Source organism: Solanum stenotomum, chromosome 2, assembly GCF_019186545.1.
Source record: "Solanum stenotomum isolate F172 chromosome 2, ASM1918654v1, whole genome shotgun sequence".
Classification (NCBI taxonomy): Eukaryota; Viridiplantae; Streptophyta; class Magnoliopsida; order Solanales; family Solanaceae; genus Solanum; species Solanum stenotomum.
Genome location: NC_064283.1, coordinates 64,036,753 through 64,058,755, shown reverse-complemented (window position 1 = coordinate 64,058,755; position 22,003 = coordinate 64,036,753). Strand labels below are relative to the sequence as shown.

The 22,003-nt window shown below is 36.8% G+C and overlaps 1 protein-coding gene across 5 annotated transcripts in view; it reads left to right on the top strand.

Moving 5' to 3' along the window:
* LOC125857000 (uncharacterized) overlaps positions 1-22,003 on the top strand; it is a 154,197-nt gene that overhangs the window by 130,363 nt on the left and 1,831 nt on the right. For 3 of the 5 annotated variants that reach the window (XM_049536660.1, XM_049536666.1, XM_049536665.1), the window contains exon 2: positions 19,460-22,002. In XM_049536660.1, the coding sequence (XP_049392617.1) occupies positions 19,460-22,002 (2,543 nt within the window). Of the gene's footprint in view, positions 1-18,091; positions 18,296-18,362; positions 18,385-19,245; positions 19,366-19,459; position 22,003 lie in introns of those variants that run through there. The other 2 variants (XM_049536661.1, XM_049536662.1) reach the window with 2 other exon arrangements.

The window sequence follows — 22,003 nt, the reverse complement described above, 5'->3', positions numbered from 1 at the left end:
TAATTATATGATCATTGCTAAAAAGGAGGGTCAGACTAACCCAAAAAATTACTATCACTCGAGAAATCGCGTCCTTTTCTTACTTTCTGAAAATTAGCTAGATAACAAATTTGGGATCAATCTCTTGTTCTAGATTTTCTTCATATGCATAATTGTTAACATGCATTATAAAATCTTTATTAGAATGATAAGGTATATTTGTATATAATAAGTTCGGTTTTATCCTCAACGCTTACCTCATTGGTATTTGTAGTATTAGGGTTGCATATCGGTCGATTTGGTTCGATTTTGAAGTTTATTGGTTATTGGTTTGTCGAATACTAAATTGTTATAAAATCATTAAGATATCAATTTATCGGTTTGACCATTAAGATTTCACGTTAAAAGAATCATTGAGAATCACTTAGAAATAAGATGACAAACTAAGTGAATCATGCACATAAGTTGACAGATTGCATCTTACTCAAAAGCAAATACATCTTCCACCGACCTTGGGCCCACCTTATGTGTTTACCTGTACTGCTCCGGTTCTAGAAGGTATAGCTCTCGCCTTGATAAGTGCTTATGTTCCTAGATGTTTTGATGATCTCCTCACAAGTGCAGGGACCTGGTCCTCTACATAGTATGAATACTCGTGGTCAAAGTGTTGTACAGCTGGAAAGCTATCTGCGTCAGAAAGTTGGTGAAGCTGCAGAGTACTCCACCAATCAGAAGCGACGATGCTGCTTGTTCATTGGATAATAACTTTTCATGTCTAAATATATCCAAGGAAAAACAACAAGTTATTCATTTATTCAAAGAGAGAGATATTTCAAGCTTCAAAACAGCAGGGACCTGATCGATTGTTTCAAGTGATTTATGTACCAGATGTTACTTTGTTTGCTTGTAATAGTGCATATATTGTAGGATTCGTTTCACTTGTAAAAGAAACGTTTCAAACTTGTGTGAATCAATTTAAGAACTAGGTTAAAGGTAACTTAGCTTCTTACTCTAAAGTCTATATTAATCGGTTAGGATTAGTATAGTGGACAGTGTTGTACCTGCTTAGTCAAAGTCTAAATCATCTAGGAGCTGGTTAATTTAGTAGGCGGTGTGGTTTCCGCTTAGAAAAGTCTAAGTTATCTAGGGGTGATAGCTTAGTGGGCAGTATTGTATATGTTATGGCTCATCTAAGTAATAGGAGGTATTGCTTAGTGTAGAGATTAGTAGGCTAATCTCATTTTGTAAATTGACTTTTACTTTTGCTTTTGCTCAGAGAAGATTAGTGGAAGCAGTTTGAAAAGTCCTAGAAGGCCAGGTCGTGGTTTTACTCCCTTGAGCAAGGAGGTTTCCATGTATGTTGTTGTGCAATCTTTACTTTCAGCACTTTGTTTATTTTTTGTTATTGTAACTGTACTGAGGACCTGGTCTCATATAGACTAGTGGACGCATACATTCCAACGCGCCTCCTTTCCTTCTTCTGGTGCACTCACGAACTCTAGTGAGCAGCAAGCATCACAATTAAGGGCGTTCCCCGCCACAACAGCTCCGCAGGCATCATTGGATCTGAAAAGAAATTACATAGTCGAGGCGCTACAACAGCTTGGAATTGATGTTAGGCCCTTACATTCTCACAAAAATGTGAATATCTCTCTATTATGAAGTCGTATGGATAGATTTGATAGGTTGTGGTCCCCCAAACTCTTTATTGATTCGGATAAAAGTTCCAAGACATTTGATCCAATTTTCAGAGAACTTCTTGACGCAACTTATGATAACTTTTCCTGACTTTTATTTTGCAACTCACTTAACTTCAAAACATAAAATACAACTATTGATCAATTAAAATACGTCATACCACATCCTTCTTAACTTGATAATCACTCTTAGTCATTAATTTAAACATTCCGAAAGGGCGGAGTGTTACATGTTTTAATGTAAATTTATTAATTTACAATCAGTTAATCTGTTAAAAACCCCTCAAACCATTAAAGATCTATAATCCAGTATGAAAATTAATCAAAATTATTATTGAAACCACTAAATCAATAAGCCATTATCAATGACTTTTATTTAGTTTGGATTATTGATTTCAGTTCGATTTTAAACAACCCTAATTTAGAGGGAAGTATTCAAGGAGGAGCATTTTAGACAAGGCAAAGTTAATGATTTGTTATTGTCCTATCCAATTGTTAGCTCCACACAGATTGGTGGAGTGGACCATGAACTAAACGACCATTGCTAGAAAGGACTATCAGACTAATCCTAAAAAATAATTATCACTTGAGAAATCGCTTCCTTATATTTAAAATTAATGTTCGGTGATAAATTTGAGAGCAATCTCTTCCAGATTCTCTATATATGTATGTTTGTTAATACTATAAATTATTTAATAGAATGATAAGAATATTCATATATTATAAGTTTGATATATCCTTATCGTTCACCTCATTAGTATCTGAATGAATGAATTTGAACGGAAATATCTTAAATAAGATGAAATCGAGAATTTGTCGTTGTATTCCGTCATTGTTGGTTTCATGCAGATTGCGGAATGAACTAATTAAACAATCATTCTAAACAGAAAATGTAGACTAACCTTAAAAATAACTATCACTCGAAAAATTACTTTCTTTTCTGATTTTCATAAAATTAACTTGATAATGAATTTGTAAGCAATATTTTTTTCCAAATTCTTTACTCTATTTGTCAACATTATGAATTCTTTATTAGAATGACAAGTAATATTCGTATATAATAAGTTTGACATTGGAGATGATGTCACATATTGCATTGGGACAGCATTGATGAAATGGAGGCTTGCCTCTAGAGTCTTGTGTGTTAAGAAGGTACCACCTAAACTTGAAGGTAAGTTCTACACAATGATGGTTAGACCGACCTTGTTGTATGGAGTAGAGTGTTGGCCAATCAAGAACTCACATGTTCAGCATATTGCGGATATAAGGGTATTGTTGATATATATGGATGTGTGGGCATACTAGGAGTGACAAGATTAGGAATGAGGTCATCCGGAAGAAGGTGGGAGTGACCTCTCTATAGCAGACAAGATGAGGGAAGCGAGACTGAGATGGTTTGGGCATGTGCAAACGAGGGACGCTGACGCTCCAATGAGGAGGTGCGAGAGGTAAAATGGTAGGGATAGGCCGAAAAAATATTGTTTCTTTCTGTTCTTTCTTACACCTTATTAGATATCTAGAAGGAAGAATTTAATGAGAAGCATCATAGACAAAACAAAATTAATATTTGTTGTTATTTCATTCAATTGTTACCATAACTAAACAATCATTGCTAGAAAAGACTAGCAAGCTAACCTAAAAACTAACGCTCAATGACAAATTTGGTAACTATCTCTTTTAGATTTTCTACAAACCATAACTAGGATTTATATATATATGTAAGAAAAATTATCCCACATTATACTAAAAGGAAGCCACACTAGAAAATTCAATACTCTTTTTGTTGTCTAAGCACAGAGAAAAAGGTTCTCATTTGTTTCCTACATATATATATATATATCTGTGTGCTGTTTAATTGTTCCTATTTTTGGTGTGTTTTTGATGTTTCTTTTCAGGTATAGTTTGTTTTTTATTCTTGAAGTTTTAGATTTAGATTTTAGACTATTTGACTGCCTTTATATCATGTGCGTTGATCAATTTTGTTTCCTTTATGCAGAAAGAAGAACTGGATGGTTGGGCCTATATATGTTCAATCAATCAACTGTGCCTCAATCCGAAACTAGTGAATTTACTGGTAAAGGTAGGATTTTTCTGTCTATTTTGCAGAATTCTGATGATTTTCCAGTAATTTATGTCAAGTGGTTTGATGGCCGAAACCTGTTAGTTGTTGATAGTAAACTAGTCTGTTTGATTGTTCCTCTTTTGAGGGGGGAGGGGTGTTTTTGATGTTTTTTTCAGCTAAAGTTTTGTTTTTTATTCTTGAATTTTTGGATTTTTACCGGATATATAGGATCTGATGAGTGGTAAATATTGGTTTTTTGATATGAAGTTTTATAGAAATTGATTAGATTTTGGACTATTTGACTGTCTTCCTATAAATGTGTGTGTGTGGGGGGGGGGGGGGGGCATGTGGGGGGGAGGGGTGGGGGATCACTATTTGAGTGTTCCGTTTCTCTTCTTTTGTATTGTACTGATATTTTGGCATATTTGGTTTCAGGGTGCTACTAGTAGAGTGTAATCTAGTGCTTCAGCTGTGTTCTACGATTTGATTGATATCGTCTCGAGATGAAAAGAGAAGCTTTAGCTGATTCTAGAATCATGCCAGTTTCCAGGAACAAAGAGGTCTCAATCTGATTTCTTATTTGCTGTTTAAAATGATTTAACTATGTACTACTTGCTTTGTTTTTTAATAACTCTATTTCATCATATATTTGCAGCCTGGACTTCTCGCCCGACAGTCTAGTAACTCTTCCTCTCTTCTTCCTATTAAGAAGATGTTGTATCTTCGTGCATCTATACAGCCTGAACGCTCATTTTCTAATGAAAATGAATCCAAGACCAAAGATGTTGTTCCTGTTGACAATGCAAGTCAAATTGATCTGTTACGTAAGACACCTAGTTCAGTAGACAGCCAGCCACCTATTAGTTCTGCTTCTGTTATTGTAACTAGTGAGCAAGAATTTAATTTTCCCATCTCATCAATACATCCTAGACTACGATACAAGCCTGCAAATGTGCTTCGTCATAGTCTTGGTAGTACTTTACGAGGATTTGACTCATTGGCTAAAGTAGACTCCAACAGTGTTAGTCCAAATTCAAGTTTGTTGAAAAATCGGGCATTGGATGGTGTTACAGAATATTGTAAATATATTCTATTACCTTATATAGATAGGAGATATTTGTAGGAATCATAAGAGATATGTAGGATATTTTCTTACCTTTGTTGATGCTTCTTTCTACTGTATATATACATGTAATGTTGATATAATAAATAAGAAATTAAGTTCTGCAAACTACATGGTATCAGAGCCACTAGGGCTCAAGATCTTGGTTCAGAAACTTCAGAACTTTTCCTAGCATCTTGGGAAAAGGTTTCGGCTACTTGGGTTTTGGAGAATACATCTAGGCTTGCTGTCCCAGCATCGTTTCATCTATTCCAACGTACTGCAGTATTGGTTTTTGGTGTTAAATCACTGCAGGCTAATAATTTCTTCTCTTCCAGGTTTGATTCTTATCCTTTGAATCTGTGACGTGAAATCTGGTAATAGCTTTGCGCTTCAGTGGCTGCTTGGGTTCAGTTTTTTTTGCTCTTTTCAACCAGTTTGGTGTCAGATTTTTTATCCTTTGCTCTTCTTGATCAATTTCGTGGATAAACATTAGTTAAAATGTCTGATGATAAATCTGCCATGACTGGAATTGTTCCAGCATTGTCCAAAATTACTGATAATAAATTAAATGGGTCTAATTATTTAGATTGGAGCAGAAAAATCAGGGTCTACTTGCGTAGTGTTGAAAAGGATGACCATCTTATCCAAGATCCTCCAACTGATGATACTAAAAAGACTTGGCTTAGAGATGATGCTAGACTACTCTTGCAAATTATAAACTCTATTGACAATGAAGTTGTTGGTTTGGTTAATCACTGTGAGTTTGTGAAAGAGTTAATGGATTATTTGGAGTATTTATATTCTGGCAAAGGTAATTTATCTAGGATTTATGAAGTTTGTAAGGCTTTCTATCGTTCTGAGAAGGAAACTAAGTCACTAACTACATACTTCATGGAGTTCAAGAAAACCTACGAGGAACTGAATGTACTTCTGCCATTCAGTAATGATATCAAGGTGCAGCAGGCTCAGAGGGAACAAATGGCTATAATGAGTTTTTTAGCAGGACTCCCATCTGAGTTTGAAACTGCTAAATCACATATTCTGTCTAGTTCTGAGATCAGCTCTCTCAAAGATGTTTTCAGTCGGGTGTTGCGCACAGAGAGTACTCCATCCATCCAGCAGACCAATGTGCTTGTTGCAAAAGGAGGAGGAGGAAGAAATAATGCAGGGAGATGGAACAACAATGATACAGGGAGATGGAACAACAATAATGATGCAGGGAGATGGAACAATAACAATGATGCAGGAAGGTGGAACAACAACAATAACTCTGGGAGATGGAACAATAACAAAGGAGGAGACAATGATACTGGGAGATGGAACAATAACAAAGGAGGAGACAATGATGCTGGGAGATGGATCAACGATAATACTTGTCGCTATTGTAAGGAACCCGGGCACATAAGGCGAAACTGTAAGAAATTACAGAATCGCAACCAACAACTTCAAACTCAGACTGCCACTGTTGCTGCCACTTCTAGTTCACCCTCAACTGTTACAATCTCAACCGATGAGTATGCTAGACTTACAAAGTATCAGGAATCAATGAATGAAACCACTCCAGCCCGTGCCCTTACTGAGTCAGGTAACAAATGTCTCATTTCCTCCTCAAGCAACTGGATCATTGATTCGGGTGCCACAGATCACATGACAGGTAATCCCAAAATAATCTCTAAATTCCGGTCACATAAAGTACCATCCTCTGTTACCATAGCTGATGGATCTAGTTATACCATTGAGGGATCTGGAATCGTTAACCCCACTTCATCTATTACTTTGTCCTCTGTTCTAGGCCTACCTAGTCTTGCCTTTAATCTGATTTCTGTGAGTAAACTTACCAAAGAACTACAATGTTTTGTCTCCTTATATCCCGATTATTGTCTTTTTCAGGATCTTATGACGAAACAGATTATTGGTAAAGGACATGTATCAAACGGTCTCTACATTCTTGATGAATGGGCGCCTCCATCAGTTGCTTGCTCCAGTATCGTCTCATCATTTGAAGCACATTGTCGTTTGGGACATCCTTCTCTACCAGTTTTGAAGAAATTATGTCCTCAATTTCATAATGTACCTTCAATAGATTGTGAGTCTTGTCATTTTGCAAAACACCATAGAAGCTCGTTAAGTCCTAGGAATAATAAGCGGGCTGATTTTGCTTTTGAGTTGGTTCATTCAGATATTTGGGGACCATGTCCGGTTGTTTCTAAAGTCGGGTTCAGATATTTTGTTACGTTTGTGGATGATTTTTCCCGAATGACATGGATTTACTTTATGAAAAATCGTTCTGAAGTGTTCTCCCATTTCTCTAATTTTTGTGCTGAGATTAAGACACAATTTAATGCTTCTATCCATATATTGAGGAGTGATAATGCTAAAGAATTCATGTCAGCATCATTTCAGAACTACATGAATCAATATGGTATTCTTCATCAATCTTCGTGTGTGGATACACCCTCTCAAAATGGAGTAGCTGAGAGAAAAAATAGACATTTGCTTGAGACTGCTCGTGCTTTGCTATTCCAAATGAAGGTACCTAAGCAATTTTGGGCGGATGCGATATCCACAGCTAGCTTTTTAATTAATCGCATGCCATCCACAGTGCTTAATGGTGATATTCCCTATGGTGTTCTCTTTCCAAATAAGCCATTATTTTCATTAGAGCCAAAGGTGTTTGGAAGTACTTGTTATGTTCGTGATGTGCGACCCCATGTTACTAAACTAGATCCCAAGGCTTTGAAGTGTGTTTTTTTGGGATATTCTCGCTTACAAAAGGGTTACCGGTGCTACTCTCCAACCCTTAACAAATATATGGTATCGATAGATGTGGCGTTCTCTGAGAACATTTCCTTTTTTTCTTCTCCCGACACTTCTCCAACTCAGGGACAGGAAGAAGAAGAATGGCTCATTTATAAGATCACTCCACCAAGCTCAGAACATCATAAGGAAGTTTGTGGTAGTGTTGAGCAGTCAACTGAGAATGTGTCTTCTGATGTTCCTTCTGCTCAAACAAAGCCGCCGATAATTCAAGTTTATTCTAGGAGACAAGTGACCAATGATACATGTCCTGCACCAACTATTTTGTCATCAGATCCTCCTCCGATCAGTCCCTCTCCAACAGAAAATCTTGACATTCCCATTGCTCTTCGCAAAGGTAAGCGTCAGTGTCAATCAGTATATTCCATTGCTAATTTTATCTCATATGACCACTTGTCTCCCGCATCTTGCTCTTTGATTGCTTCTCTAGATTCCATTTTTGTACCCAAAACAGTTCAGGAAGCTTTGCGTCACCCTGGGTGGTATGCTGCAATGCTCGAGGAGATACATGCATTAGATGAAAATCACACTTGGAATTTGGTAGACTTACCAAAAAGGAAAAAAGGCAGTGGGATGTAAGTGGGTTTTTACGGTCAAAGTAAATCCTGATGGTTCTGTGGCGAGGCTTAAAGCCAGACTAGTGGCTAAAGGATATGCTCAGACTTATGGGGTGGATTATTCTGATACTTTTTCTCCGGTGGCCAAACTCACTTCCATTCGCTTGTTTATTTCTCTAGCTGCTTCTAAGAATTGGCCGCTACATCAATTGGATATCAAGAATGCATTTCTTCATGGTGATCTCCAAGAAGAAGTGTATATGGAGCAACCACCCGGTTTTGTTGCTCAGGGGGAGAATGGGAAAGTTTGTCACTTGAAGAAATCCTTGTATGGTCTGAAACAGAGTCCACGTGCTTGGTTTGGGAAATTTAGTGAGGTAGTTCAGAAGTTTGGGCTTACAAAGAGCAAATGTGATCATTCGGTCTTCTACAGACAATCAACAGTTGGCATTATTCTTCTTGTTGTATATGTTGATGACATTGTCATCACTGGGAGTGATTATGCAGGAATATCTTCTCTCAAATCTTTCTTGCATTCGACATTTCAAACGAAAGACTTGGGACAATTGAAATACTTCTTGGGAATAGAAGTAAGTAGGAGTAAGAAAGGGATATTTTTATCTCAAAGAAAGTATATCCTTGACCTTCTTGAGGAAACTGGAAAGTCAGCAGCCAAGCCTTGTAGTACTCCAATGGTTCCCAATATGCAGCTAACAAAAGATGATGGTGATCCTTTCGATGATCCAGAGAGATACAGGAGATTAGTTGGGAAATTAAACTATCTCACTGTAACTCGTCCGGATATTGCTTTTGCAGTTAGTGTTGTTAGTCAATTCATGACCACGCCTAGAGTCAAACATTGGGCAGCTTTGGAGCAAATATTATGTTACTTGAAAGGCGCCCCTGGACTTGGCATAGTATATAGCAACAATGGACATACTCGCATTGAGTGTTTTGCAGACGCTGATTGGGCTGGATCCAAAATTGATAGAAGGTCTACTACTGGCTATTGTGTCTTTGTGGGTGGAAACTTGGTGTCATGGAGAAGTAAGAAACAAAATGTTGTATCTCGATCTAGTGCAGAATCTGAGTATAGAGCTATGGCACAATCCACATGTGAGATTATGTGGATACATCACCTCTTAAGTGAAGTTGGGTTGAAGTATCCCACACCCGCGAAACTTTGGTGTGATAATCAAGCTGCTCTTCATATCGCCTCAAATCCAGTGTATCATGAAAGAACTAAGCACATTGAGGTGGACTGCCATTTTATTCGTGAAAAGATTCAAGAAAACCTGATTTCCACAGGCTATGTGAAGACCGGAGAGCAACTAGCTGATTTGTTCACAAAGGCATTGAATGGAGCTCGAGTTAACTATTTGTGTAACAAGCTGGGCATGATCAATATATATGCTCCAGCTTGAGGGGGAGTGTTACAGAATATTGTAAATATATTCTATTACCTTATATAGATAGGAGATATTTGTAGGAATCATAAGAGATATGTAGGATATTTTCTTACCTTTGTTGATGCTTCTTTCTACTGTATATATACATGTAATGTTGATATAATAAATAAGAAATTAAGTTCTGCAAACTACAGATGGAAACATGAACTCCCCTACTCGTAGAACTGTTGAGTCAGAACCTGTTGTAGAAACCTTGGTACAAGCTAATGCTGGAACTGCGGTTCGTCCAGCTGGAACATTTGAGGCAAATGTATTAAAAACTGAGGTTGTAAGGCAGAATCTGCAGTCTATTGAGTTGTCAACTAAGGAATTACTTGAGCTAAAACCAATGAAATGTGAACCAATCCAAGAAGTATCCATGACATCACATGTGAGTGGTGGGGACTTACCTACTCCGTCTGATATTGCTGCTAAAAATTCTCTAGATCAGGCAAATGCTGATATTGCTGCTAAAGAATGTTATGGTTATGATTATGAATTTGATGGTCATCATGCTTTTGTGGGAAGTGTTAGAGAGGACGATGTATTTGAAGATGGTGAAATCCGAGAACCAATGATGCAGTCGATTGCAGAAGACCCCATTGCTGATGGGCAGAGACCTATTGGCGCTATTTACCAAGGATCAGTTTATCAATCAGGAATAGCAGATGTGCAGGAGGGATGTGAAAAGGATGTCTTACGTGTCGGACCATCTGCTGGGAGCAGAGGAGCTGTCAGGAATGTTGGCGAGGCTAATAACGAGTATATTGGAAGAACTGATATGTCACCAATAGCCCTTTCATCTTTGCAAAATGCTGAAACACCTGTTTACCTCAGGTATTGGTATATGGAGGAGGAGGAATTCCACCTACGAAGGAATAGGTGATTTTTTATTTATTTATTGTTGTTTGATTTGTAACTTTTTTTATAATGTTGTTCAGCTCTTAACTTTTTTCTTGCTGCAGTTTTTCAAGAGATGAAAGAGAGAACATCCAGGATGTTCGAGATAGGTTTCAGGACCGTTCATTTGGTAACTCAAGGGGGAACTTCATGCGTGGAAGAGGGAGGGTCAGGGGCTGGGGCCGTGGTCGGCTTCACAGATTACATAGAGATTGGTATTCTGGGTGTGATTTTGAAAGCTATCGAGGTGTAGCTGATTATCGCTTTAGACATAATCGTACAGCTGCTGTTTGGGATAGTAGACTAGATGGTGCTGCCTTTGCTAGTAATAGGAGGAGGAATCCAGATGCCTTGCATTCATTTCGACATCCAAGTGCACCTCCTGTTAGATCCCGTACTCAGCACAGGTCTCCGGTTTTGTACAGAGAAGATAGAATGAGGTCTTCTCCACGAAATTCTTTTACTGAAGAAGCAATAGCTCCTCAAAGGCGTGACTATAACTCTCCATCTTATACTGCCCGTCGTCTGAATGATATGAGAGATGTGGATTTTGTACAAGAGCACGGGCATCCGAGGTCTCTTTCTAGCAGAGGAAGTCCACCTGATAGGCCGAGAGTTGAGATTTTAGATCATCAGGAGAGGGCTGATGGTGGATTTCCCGAGCTTCACAGTGGTGAAAGTACTGACAAAAAAAGGAAGTATCGCGAAGGGAGAAGAGAAGCTACGCAAATGAAAAATGTCGAAGATGAATCTGATGTCTCCAGATTGAAGAAAAGAAGATTTTGAACTTGTAATATTAGCAGTTGCCATGGGAAAACACTGTTTCTACATCTGTTTTTTGTTCTTGAAAGATTAGCTCATCAAACCTTGAATCTATGCATTAATACATGTTTTTGCTTCAATCTAGTTGTTAGTAGGCTGTCCAAGGAACCTCGATTCTTACCATTGTTGCCTGAAATTTGTTGTTTATTTGAAATTGTAAGGTAATATCGTAGCAATTTCTTTGTGATTGACAAAGCATCAAGATTATACTTGATTGCTATAATCAGTCAAAAAAGCAATAATATGTAGGGTAACATAAGTAAGTAGGAAATTTCTTTTAAATGCTAACTTCATCCATTCATTTTGATTTAAGATAACAACTTTTTTCTAATTAGGTCCATCTAATTCACTTTTTTCTTTCCGTCTATCTAATTTGTAGCTTCACGGGCCTGTACTTTTAGCTGTCCGTCATGTACTTCTCATAGGGGATTTTTGAAGTCTTTGAAGGAAATTCCTACTTCCTGAACTTTATAAAACTATTTGTCTAAATTATAACATATCCGGCGTAATTCCATAAGTACAGCTTGAGGAGGATAGTGTGTAGTAGACCGCATCGATGCTATTTTTGATAGACTAGGCTTAGTAAAAAGCACAACGAAACAACTCAATAAAATGAAAAAAAAAATACATCTTAAAATGTTAGTCAAAATTCATATCGTTTAACTGTTAAAAAGGAAATATGACAATTAAAAAGGAAATATTTAAAATTAATGTTCGGTGATAAATTTGAGAGCAATCTCTTCCAGATTCTCTATATATGTATGTTTGTTAACACTATAAATTCTTTAATAGAATGATAAGAATATTCATATATTATGATTTTGGTTATATCCTTATCGTTCACCTCATTAGTATCTGAATGAATGAATTTGAACGGAAATATCTTAAATAAGATGATATCGAGAATTTGTCATTGTTGGTTTCATGCAGATTGTGGAATAAACTAATTAAACGATCATTGCTAAACAGAAAATGTAGACTAACCCTAAAAATAACTATCACTCGAAAAATCACTTTCTTTTCTGATTTTCATAAAATTAACTTGATAATGAATTTGTAAGCAATATTTTCTTCCAAATTCTTTACTCTATTTGTTTACATTATAAATTCTTTATTAGAATGACAAGTAATATTCGTATATAATAAGTTTGACATTGGAGATGATGTCACATATCGCATTGGGACAGCATTGATGAAATGAAGGCTTGCCTCTGGAGTCTTGTGTTAAGAAGGAACCTCCAAAACTTAAAGGTAAGTTCTACAGAGCGATGGTTAGACCGTCCTTTTTGTATGGAGTAGAGTGTCGGCCAATCAAGAACTCACATGTTAAGAAGATGCATATTGCGGATATACGGATATTGTTGATATGGATGTGTGGACATACTAGGAGTGACAAGATCACGAATGAGGTTATCCGGTTATCCGGGAGAAGGTGGGAGTGACCTTTCTATGGTGGACAAGACGAGGGAAGCGACACTGAGATGGTTTGGGCATGTGCAGACGAGGGACGCTGACACCCCAGTGAGGAGGTGCGAGAGGCAAAGTGGTAAAAAAATTGATGTTTATTCTTTCTTACACACTTATTAGATATCTAGAGGGAAGAATTCAATGAGAAGCATCATAGACAAAATAAAATTAATATTTGTTGTTATTTCATTCAATTGTTACCATAACTAAACAATCATTGCTAGAAAAGACTAACAAGCTAACCTTAAAACTAATGCTCAATGACAAATTTGGTAAGTATCTCTTTTAGATTCTCTACAAACCCTAACTAGGATTTATTTATATATGTAAGTAGAATTATCCCACATTATACTAAAAGGAAACCACACTAGAAAATTCAACAACTAAAGTTTTTTCACTCATTCAATACTCCTTTTGCTGTCTAAGAACAGAGAAATAGGTTCTCATTTGTTTCCTATATATATATATATATATGTGTGTGTGTGCTACTTAATTGTTCCTATTTTTGGTGTGTTTTTGATGTTTTTTTTCAGGTAAAGCTTTGTTTTTTATTCTTGAAGTTTAAGATTTTGTGGAAATTGATTAGATTTTAAACTATTTGACTGCATTTATATCATGTGTGTTGATCAATTTTGTTTCCTTTATGTAGAAAGAAGAATTGGATGGTTGGATCTATATATGTTCAATTAATCAACTGTGCCTAAATCCGAAACGAGTGAATTTACTGGTAAAGGTAGGCTTTTTCTGTCTATTTTGCAGAATTCTGATGATTTTTCAGTAATTTATGACAGGTGGTTTGACGGTCGAAACCTGTTAGTTGTTGATAGTAAACTAGTCTGTTTGATTGTTCCTTTATTGGGGGTGGGGGTGTTATTGATTTTTTTTCACGTAAAGTTTTGTATTTTATTCTTGAATTTTTGGATTTTTACCTGATATATAGGATGATAAATATTGGTTTTTTGATATGGAGTTTTATAGAAATTGATTAGATTTTGGACTATTTGACTGTCTTCCTATTAATGTGTGTAGGGGGGGGGGGGGTCATGTGTGGGGTAGGGGTGGGGGGTCACTATTTGAATGTTCTGTTTCTCTTCTTTTGTATTGTACTGATATTTTGGCATATCTGGTTTCAGGGTTCTACGAGTAGAGTGCAATCTAGTGTTTCAGCTGTGTTCTACGACTTGATTGATATCATCTCGAGATGAAAAGAAAAGCTTTAGCTTTAGCTGATTCTAGAATCATGCCAGTTTCCGGGAACAAAGAGGTCTCAATCTGATTTCCTATTTGCTGTTGAAAATTGATTTAACTATGTACTACTTGCTTTGTTTTTTAATAACTCTATTTCATCATGTATTTGCAGCCTGGAGATCTTTCCCGACAGTCTAGTAACTCTCTCTCTTCTTCCTATTAAGAAGATGTTGTATCTTCGTGCACCTATCCTGCCTGAACGCTCATTTTCTAATGAAAATGAATCCAAGACTAAAGATGTCGTTCCTGTTGAAGATGCCAGTCAAATTGATCTGTTACGTAAGACACCTAGTTCAGTAGACAGCAAGCCATCTATTAGTGAGCAAGAATTTAATTTTCCCATCTCATCAATACATCCTAGTCTACGATACAAGTCTGCAAATGTGCTTCGTCATAGTCTTGGTAGTACTTTACGAGGATTTGACTCATTGGCTAAATATATACATGTAATGTTGATATAATAAATAAGAAATTAAGTTCTGCAAACTACAGATGGAAACATGAACTCCCCTACTCGTAGAACTGTTGAGTCAGAACCTGTTGTAGAAACCTTGGTACAAGCTAATGCTGGAACTGCAGTTCGTCCAGTTGGAACATTTGAGGCTAATGTAGTAAAATCTGAGGTTGTTAGGCAGAATCTGCAGTCTATTAAGTTGTCAACTAAGGGATTACTTGAGCTAAAACCAATGAAATGTGAACCAATCCAAGAAATATCCATGACATCAGATGTGAGTGGTTGGGACTTATCTACTCCGTCTGATATTGCTGCTAAAAAATTTCTAGATCAGGCAAATGCTGATATTGCTGCTAAAGAATGTTATGGTTATGATTATGAATTTGATGGTCATCATGCTTTTGCGGGATGTGTTAGAGAGGACGATGTATATGCAGACGGTGAGATCCGAGAACCAATCATGCAGTCGATTGCAGAAGACCTAATTGATGATGAGCAGACGCCTATTGGCGCTATTTCCCAAGGATCAGTTGATCAATCAGGAATAGCAGATGTGCAGGAGGGATGTGAAAAGGATGTCTTACGTGTCGGACCATCTGCTGGGAGCAGAGAAGCTGTCAGGAATGTTGGCGAGGCTAATAACGAGTATATTGGAAGAACTGATATGTCACCAATAGCCCTTTCATCTTTGCAAAATGCTGAAACACCTGTTTACCTCAGGTATTGGTATATGGAGGAGGAGGAATTCCACCTACGAAGGAATAGGTGATTTTTTATTTATTTATTGTTGTTTGATTTGTAACTTTTTTTATAATGTTGTTCAGCTCTTAACTTTTTTCTTGCTGCAGTTTTTCAAGAGATGAAAGAGAGAACATCCAGGATGTTCGAGATAGGTTTCAGGACCGTTCATTTGGTAACTCAAGGGGGAACTTCATGCGTGGAAGAGGGAGGGTCAGGGGCTGGGGCCGTGGTCGGCTTCACAGATTACATAGAGATTGGTATTCTGGGTGTGATTTTGAAAGCTATCGAGGTGTAGCTGATTATCGCTTTAGACATAATCGTACAGCTGCTGTTTGGGATAGTAGACTAGATGGTGCTGCCTTTGCTAGTAATAGGAGGAGGAATCCAGATGCCTTGCATTCATTTCGACATCCAAGTGCACCTCCTGTTAGATCCCGTACTCAGCACAGGTCTCCGGTTTTGTACAGAGAAGATAGAATGAGGTCTTCTCCACGAAATTCTTTTACTGAAGAAGCAATAGCTCCTCAAAGGCGTGACTATAACTCTCCATCTTATACTGCCCGTCGTCTGAATGATATGAGAGATGTGGATTTTGTACAAGAGCACGGGCATCCGAGGTCTCTTTCTAGCAGAGGAAGTCCACCTGATAGGCCGAGAGTTGAGATTTTAGATCATCAGGAGAGGGCTGATGGTGGATTTCCCGAGCTTCACAGTGGTGAAAGTACTGACAAAAAAAGGAAGTATCGCGAAGGGAGAAGAGAAGCTACGCAAATGAAAAATGTCGAAGATGAATCTGATGTCTCCAGATTGAAGAAAAGAAGATTTTGAACTTGTAATATTAGCAGTTGCCATGGGAAAACACTGTTTCTACATCTGTTTTTTGTTCTTGAAAGATTAGCTCATCAAACCTTGAATCTATGCATTAATACATGTTTTTGCTTCAATCTAGTTGTTAGTAGGCTGTCCAAGGAACCTCGATTCTTACCATTGTTGCCTGAAATTTGTTGTTTATTTGAAATTGTAAGGTAATATCGTAGCAATTTCTTTGTGATTGACAAAGCATCAAGATTATACTTGATTGCTATAATCAGTCAAAAAAGCAATAATATGTAGGGTAACATAAGTAAGTAGGAAATTTCTTTTAAATGCTAACTTCATCCATTCATTTTGATTTAAGATAACAACTTTTTTCTAATTAGGTCCATCTAATTCACTTTTTTCTTTCCGTCTATCTAATTTGTAGCTTCACGGGCCTGTACTTTTAGCTGTCCGTCATGTACTTCTCATAGGGGATTTTTGAAGTCTTTGAAGGAAATTCCTACTTCCTGAACTTTATAAAACTATTTGTCTAAATTACAATAAATATAACATATTCAGCGTAATTCCATAAGTACAGCTTGAGGAGGCTAGTGTGTAGTAGACCGCATCGATACTATTTTTGATAGACTAGGCTTGGTAAAAAGCACAACAAAACAACTGAACAAAATGAAAAAATACATCTTAAAATGTTAATCAAAATTCATATCGTTTAACTCTGAAAAAGGAAATATGACAACTAAAAAGGGACGGAGAAATATCTCGGAGTACTAATAAATAACAATTATAGTGAATCCAGTAAGTTTTTTTTTTCTAATAATAATATGTATATTTATTAACATTATAAATTGTTAATTCAAATGACAGTTAATATTCATATATAATAAATTTGGATTTATCCTTATTAATATCTATATAGGGAAGAATCCGATGAGGGGCATCTTAGAGATGACCTATTTATTTGGCTTTTTAATTATTAAATTAGATGATAAATTTGGAATTAATCCTTCTTTTAGATTCTTTACACATATATTTGTCAATATTATAACTTTCTTATTAAATTGACAAGAAATATTTATATAAAATTAATTAATTTATCTTTAGTGTTAACTTTATCAAATATCCAGATGTAAGAATTCAAAGAATAACACTCTAAACAAAATAATTTAGCGATTTGTTATTATCGCATCCAATTATTGTCTCCATGAAAATTGATGGAGTATACCATAAACTAAATTTAAGTTCAATCTCTTTCAAATACTCTGCATATGTATATTGTTAACATTTATAAATTATTTATTATTTATTAGATTGATAAGAAATAATTGTATATATTGATTGGGACTCTTCCTTTTCCACACGCCTCATTAATATTCAAAGAAAAAAATATAAGAAATAGAGCATTTTAAGTAAGATAGATTGGGAGTTCATCTTTTATCTCCTTCCATGATTAGCTCCATATAAATTGTTGTAATAAATTATGAACTGAATGATCATTATCTAAATTGACCCGAATAAGTAACGACCATTCAAAAAATTGACCCCTTTTATGCCTTTCTTAAAATTTAAGCTAGATGATAAATTTTAAAAGCAATCTTTATTCTAGATTCTTGTTTTGTTTTCAAGAAATGTAAAAAAAGACTATGGAACATATGATTTGCCACCTAACCAACACAAAATTACAACTTCTCCAATTATCTTCACATACAAGAAAATAAAGAAAAGAAAATAAGTCAAAAGTGTCATTAATAAAAAAAAAATAAGAAAGCTAAAATTGGCTCTTGATTAGAGATTTGGAGTTTGAACATTGGATATAAAAAAATTTTAATAAAAAACGCTATCCCAAATAGAGTCCTATTAAATGACTCCAAATTAATCAAATTTGAATGTGAATATCCGAGTCGAAATGAAATACCAAAAAAGAAAAAAATGGTATGGTAGGTAGATAGGCAATAAAGGGCCTTAAATAAAGGAAAGATTGCAATTATTGAAAAGTCCACAAACCCTAACCAAAACACCAATTTCCATCACATATACCAAAAGGAAACCACCAAGAAAATTCATAACCAAAGTCTTTCTCCCCTTTTCTTCTTCTTCTTCTCTGTTTATCACTCTTTTTTGTAAAAAAACAATATTTTTTTTGCTTCATTCAATACTCTTTGCTGTCTAAGAACAAAGAAAGGTTCTCACTTTTCTTCTTTTTATGCTAGATTTGTGTATTTTCTACATGTTTAATTGTTGCTTTATATTGGGTATGTGGTTTTTTGTCAGGTAAAGTTCTGTTTTTTTTAATTCTTGAATGTTTGGGGTTTACCTGAAATAGGGATCTGATGAGTGATAAATTTGTATGTATTGATTTTTTGTCAGGTAAACTTATGTTTTTTGATTCTTGATTATCTGGGGTTTACCTGAAATAAGATCTGATGAGTGATGAATTTGCTTTTTTTGTTTATCTATGGAGGTTTTTCGAGATGGGGTTTCATGGAAATCGAATAGATTTGGACTATTTGACTGTTGTGGATTGTGAATGGTGGTGGGTATTGTTTGTTGATCGATTGTTTCCTATATGGTTTGCTTAATTTGGATAGAACTCGACAATCGCCTAAATTTTATAGAGAGGGTGGGTGGGTGGAGGTGTTTCTGGGTTTTTCCCCCTTTTGTGTTTGGTGGGGGTGTTGAGGAGGACGTTGACCAAGTATAAGTCCGGTGGATCGTCTTCATTGCTTCGTATATCTGCAATCAATTGACTGTGACTCGATCCGAAACTAGTTTGGGTTTAGAAGATTCATGATTTTTTACTATTGTAGTTTCCCATTTATGGGGTGGGAGATGTCGTGAATTTTGCAGGAATCTGGTGATTTGCTAGTTGTTAGTAGGAACTTAGATTGTTAGATTCTTTTATTCTCTGGTCATTTATGTCTTGACTTCTTATGTTTATGAGGTTTAGATGCTTAGATTTTCACTCATTATCTGGATCTGCTCTTGATATCTCCTAAAATAGCTGTCTTTTTTTGTTTTATGTGTGTCTGTGTTTGGTAGTGTGGTGGGGTGTTTTTTTCTTTTTTTTTTTGTCATCATGAATCTCTGTTTCTCTTCTTTTGTGTTGTAATATTTTGGCTTATCTGATTGCAGGGTGATATTAGAGGACTGTGATCTAGTTTTTCAGATGTGTTGAGCTACTTCGTTGTACTAGAGTGATATTTTCTGGAGATAAAAAGCTGTAGAACCATGCCGGTTTCCGGGAATGAAGAGGTCTCAATCTGATCTCTGATTTGCCGCTGAATTGGTCTAACTCTGTTATACTTGCTTTGTTTTAATATCACTCTATTTCATCATGTATTTGCAGACTGGTGTTCTTGCTCGGCAGTCTAGTAGCTCTTCGTCAGGTATCCCTATTAAGAAGAGGTGGAACTCTATGTTCCAACCTCCTTCACCTATCCGTGCTGAGCCATCATCTTTATCTAATGAAAATGAATCAAAGACCAAATGTTCTGGGTTGAGCCAGGGATCGACCTTGAATTTGTGTGACAGTACAGGTAAAACTGACACTTCCAAGAACTCTCTTCTAGAGGTAAAAGAAGAAACACCTTCTGGTGTGAAAGTTGACTCTAAGCCTACTATGCTACCATTTTTAGCCATATCTTCGGAAACAAATCCTAATACTACCTCTGGACCTTCAAGAAATGTTGACAATATTGTGAAACCAGCATTGACCCAAAAACTAGCTAGCCAGGAAGCTATAGGTACAACAGTAGTTACTGCTGTCAAGAAGGAAGTTATTGCCAAACAAGGGGAAAACCACAGTAAACTTGAACTTCCTGCCTATTCAGGGCACGTTGAACTGTCATTAGGCCCAAAGAAACCTCATGTTTCTTCTTTGGTTGATCCGAATTCAGCAGGGAGTTGCCTGATGCGTGGAGCTCTAAATCCTTCGTTGCTTTCTCTGTCTTTGAACAAAGGGAAGGACATTTCCCAGGACGGAAGTTGCAACAATGGATTGAATAACTATGATGCTGATGATACCGCACGCACAAATAGATCTAACTGGGATCTGAATACTCCCATGGATTCATGGGATTCTGGTGATGATGTTCCTGTTCAAGATGCAAGTCAAATTGATCTGTTACGTAAGACATCTAGTTTACTAGACATAAAGCTGCCTATTAGTTCTGCTTCTGTTATTGGTTTTAATGGTGATAAAGGGAAGCAAGTTGTTGGAGCTAGTGGGCAGGAATTTAATTTTCCCATCTCAATACATCCTAGCCTACCATACAAGCCCGTGGATGGGCTTCATCTTAGTCTTGGTAGTACTTTACGAGGGTTTGACTCCTCTGTACTTCAGTCATTAGCTAAAGTAGACTCCAGCAGGGTTAATCCACACTCTAGTTTACTGAAAAATCCAGCATTGAGTAGAAATATGAATTCCACTACTTGTAAAACTGTTAAGTCAGAACCTGTAGAAGAAGCCTTGGTACAAGCTAATGCTAGAACATTGGAGGCTAAGGTAGGAAAACCTGAAGTTGTGAGGCAGAATTTGCAATCTATTGAGTTGTCAACTAAAGGTCCTCAGGAATTACTTCAGGAAAAACCAATGAAATGTGAACCACTCCATGAAGTTAGCCAGAAAATATCCATGACAGCAAATGTGATTGCTCACCAATCAGTTGCAAGGGTTTTGCAGCTTCAGGAGAGTTCGTCTTGTTCCTCCTCTTCTTCTACATTGCCAATGCCTTTGACCCCTCCACTGGGATGCCCTTCTAGATTGTCTACCTGTTCAGATTTGTCTGTGAGTGGTGGAGACTTGTCTACTCCGTCTGAGTACTCTGCTCATACTAATGAAGCTAATAGGAGTAAAAATGCTCTAGATCAGGCAAATGCTGATATTGCTGCTCAAAATGCAAACTTTGAACTCAAAGAAGCAAATGTATCCAGTGATAAAGTAGAGACATCTGTTTCAGTGGGCATGAATATTGAAGATCACATGGTGTGCAAAAAGACACAAGACCCACATAATGTGTTTGCAAGTGTTGAGGGATCGGCAAATGATGAGGAAAAGATAAGTATATCAGCTGGTACCGAAGAAGAATGTTATGGTTCTGATTATGAATCTGATGGTCATCATGCTATTGCGGGACATGTTGACACTGAGAGTGTGGGGTGTGGCAGAGAGGATGAGGAATATGAAGACGGTGAGGTCCGAGAACCAATTATGCCGTCGATTGAAGAAGACCCAATTGCTGAGGGGATGGAATCAGAGAAAAATAATGTATCTTCCAGCAAAAATGTTCATTCTTCTGGCTTTTCTGGCGTTAGGGAATCTCATTGCTTCAATAATGATGACAAAGGTTACACTATACCAGTTCATACTGAGTCTAATGATGACTTTGTGAAAGGCTGTGATGAGAAAACTGTCCAAATTGATCATAAAGATGGTAAGTTGCAGAGTCCATTATTAGATAAGGAGGAAACAACCGGAGATGATGAGCAGAGGCCAATTGGCACTGTTCACCAAGGATCAGTTGATCAATCAGGAATAGCAGATGTGCAGGAGGGATGCGAAAAGGATGTCTTTTGTGACGTAACACCTGCTGGAAGCAGTGGGGATGGAAGAAATGCTGGTGAGGCTAATAACGAGTATATTGGAAGATCTGATCTGTCACCAACAGCTGTGTCATCTTTGCAAAATGCCGAAACACCTGTTAATGCTACCTCTAGTAAAGATTTGACAAATTTTGGAAGCAAGAGCCGTATAATCAGCTTACCTCGTGCATCCAATGTGACACCTCCTAGTAATTTCAGACTTATTACAGGTAGATCACTGCCTTCAAGAAGTGGAAGAGAAAGGTATTCAGATATGGAGGAGGAAAAATTTCATCTACGGAGGAATAGG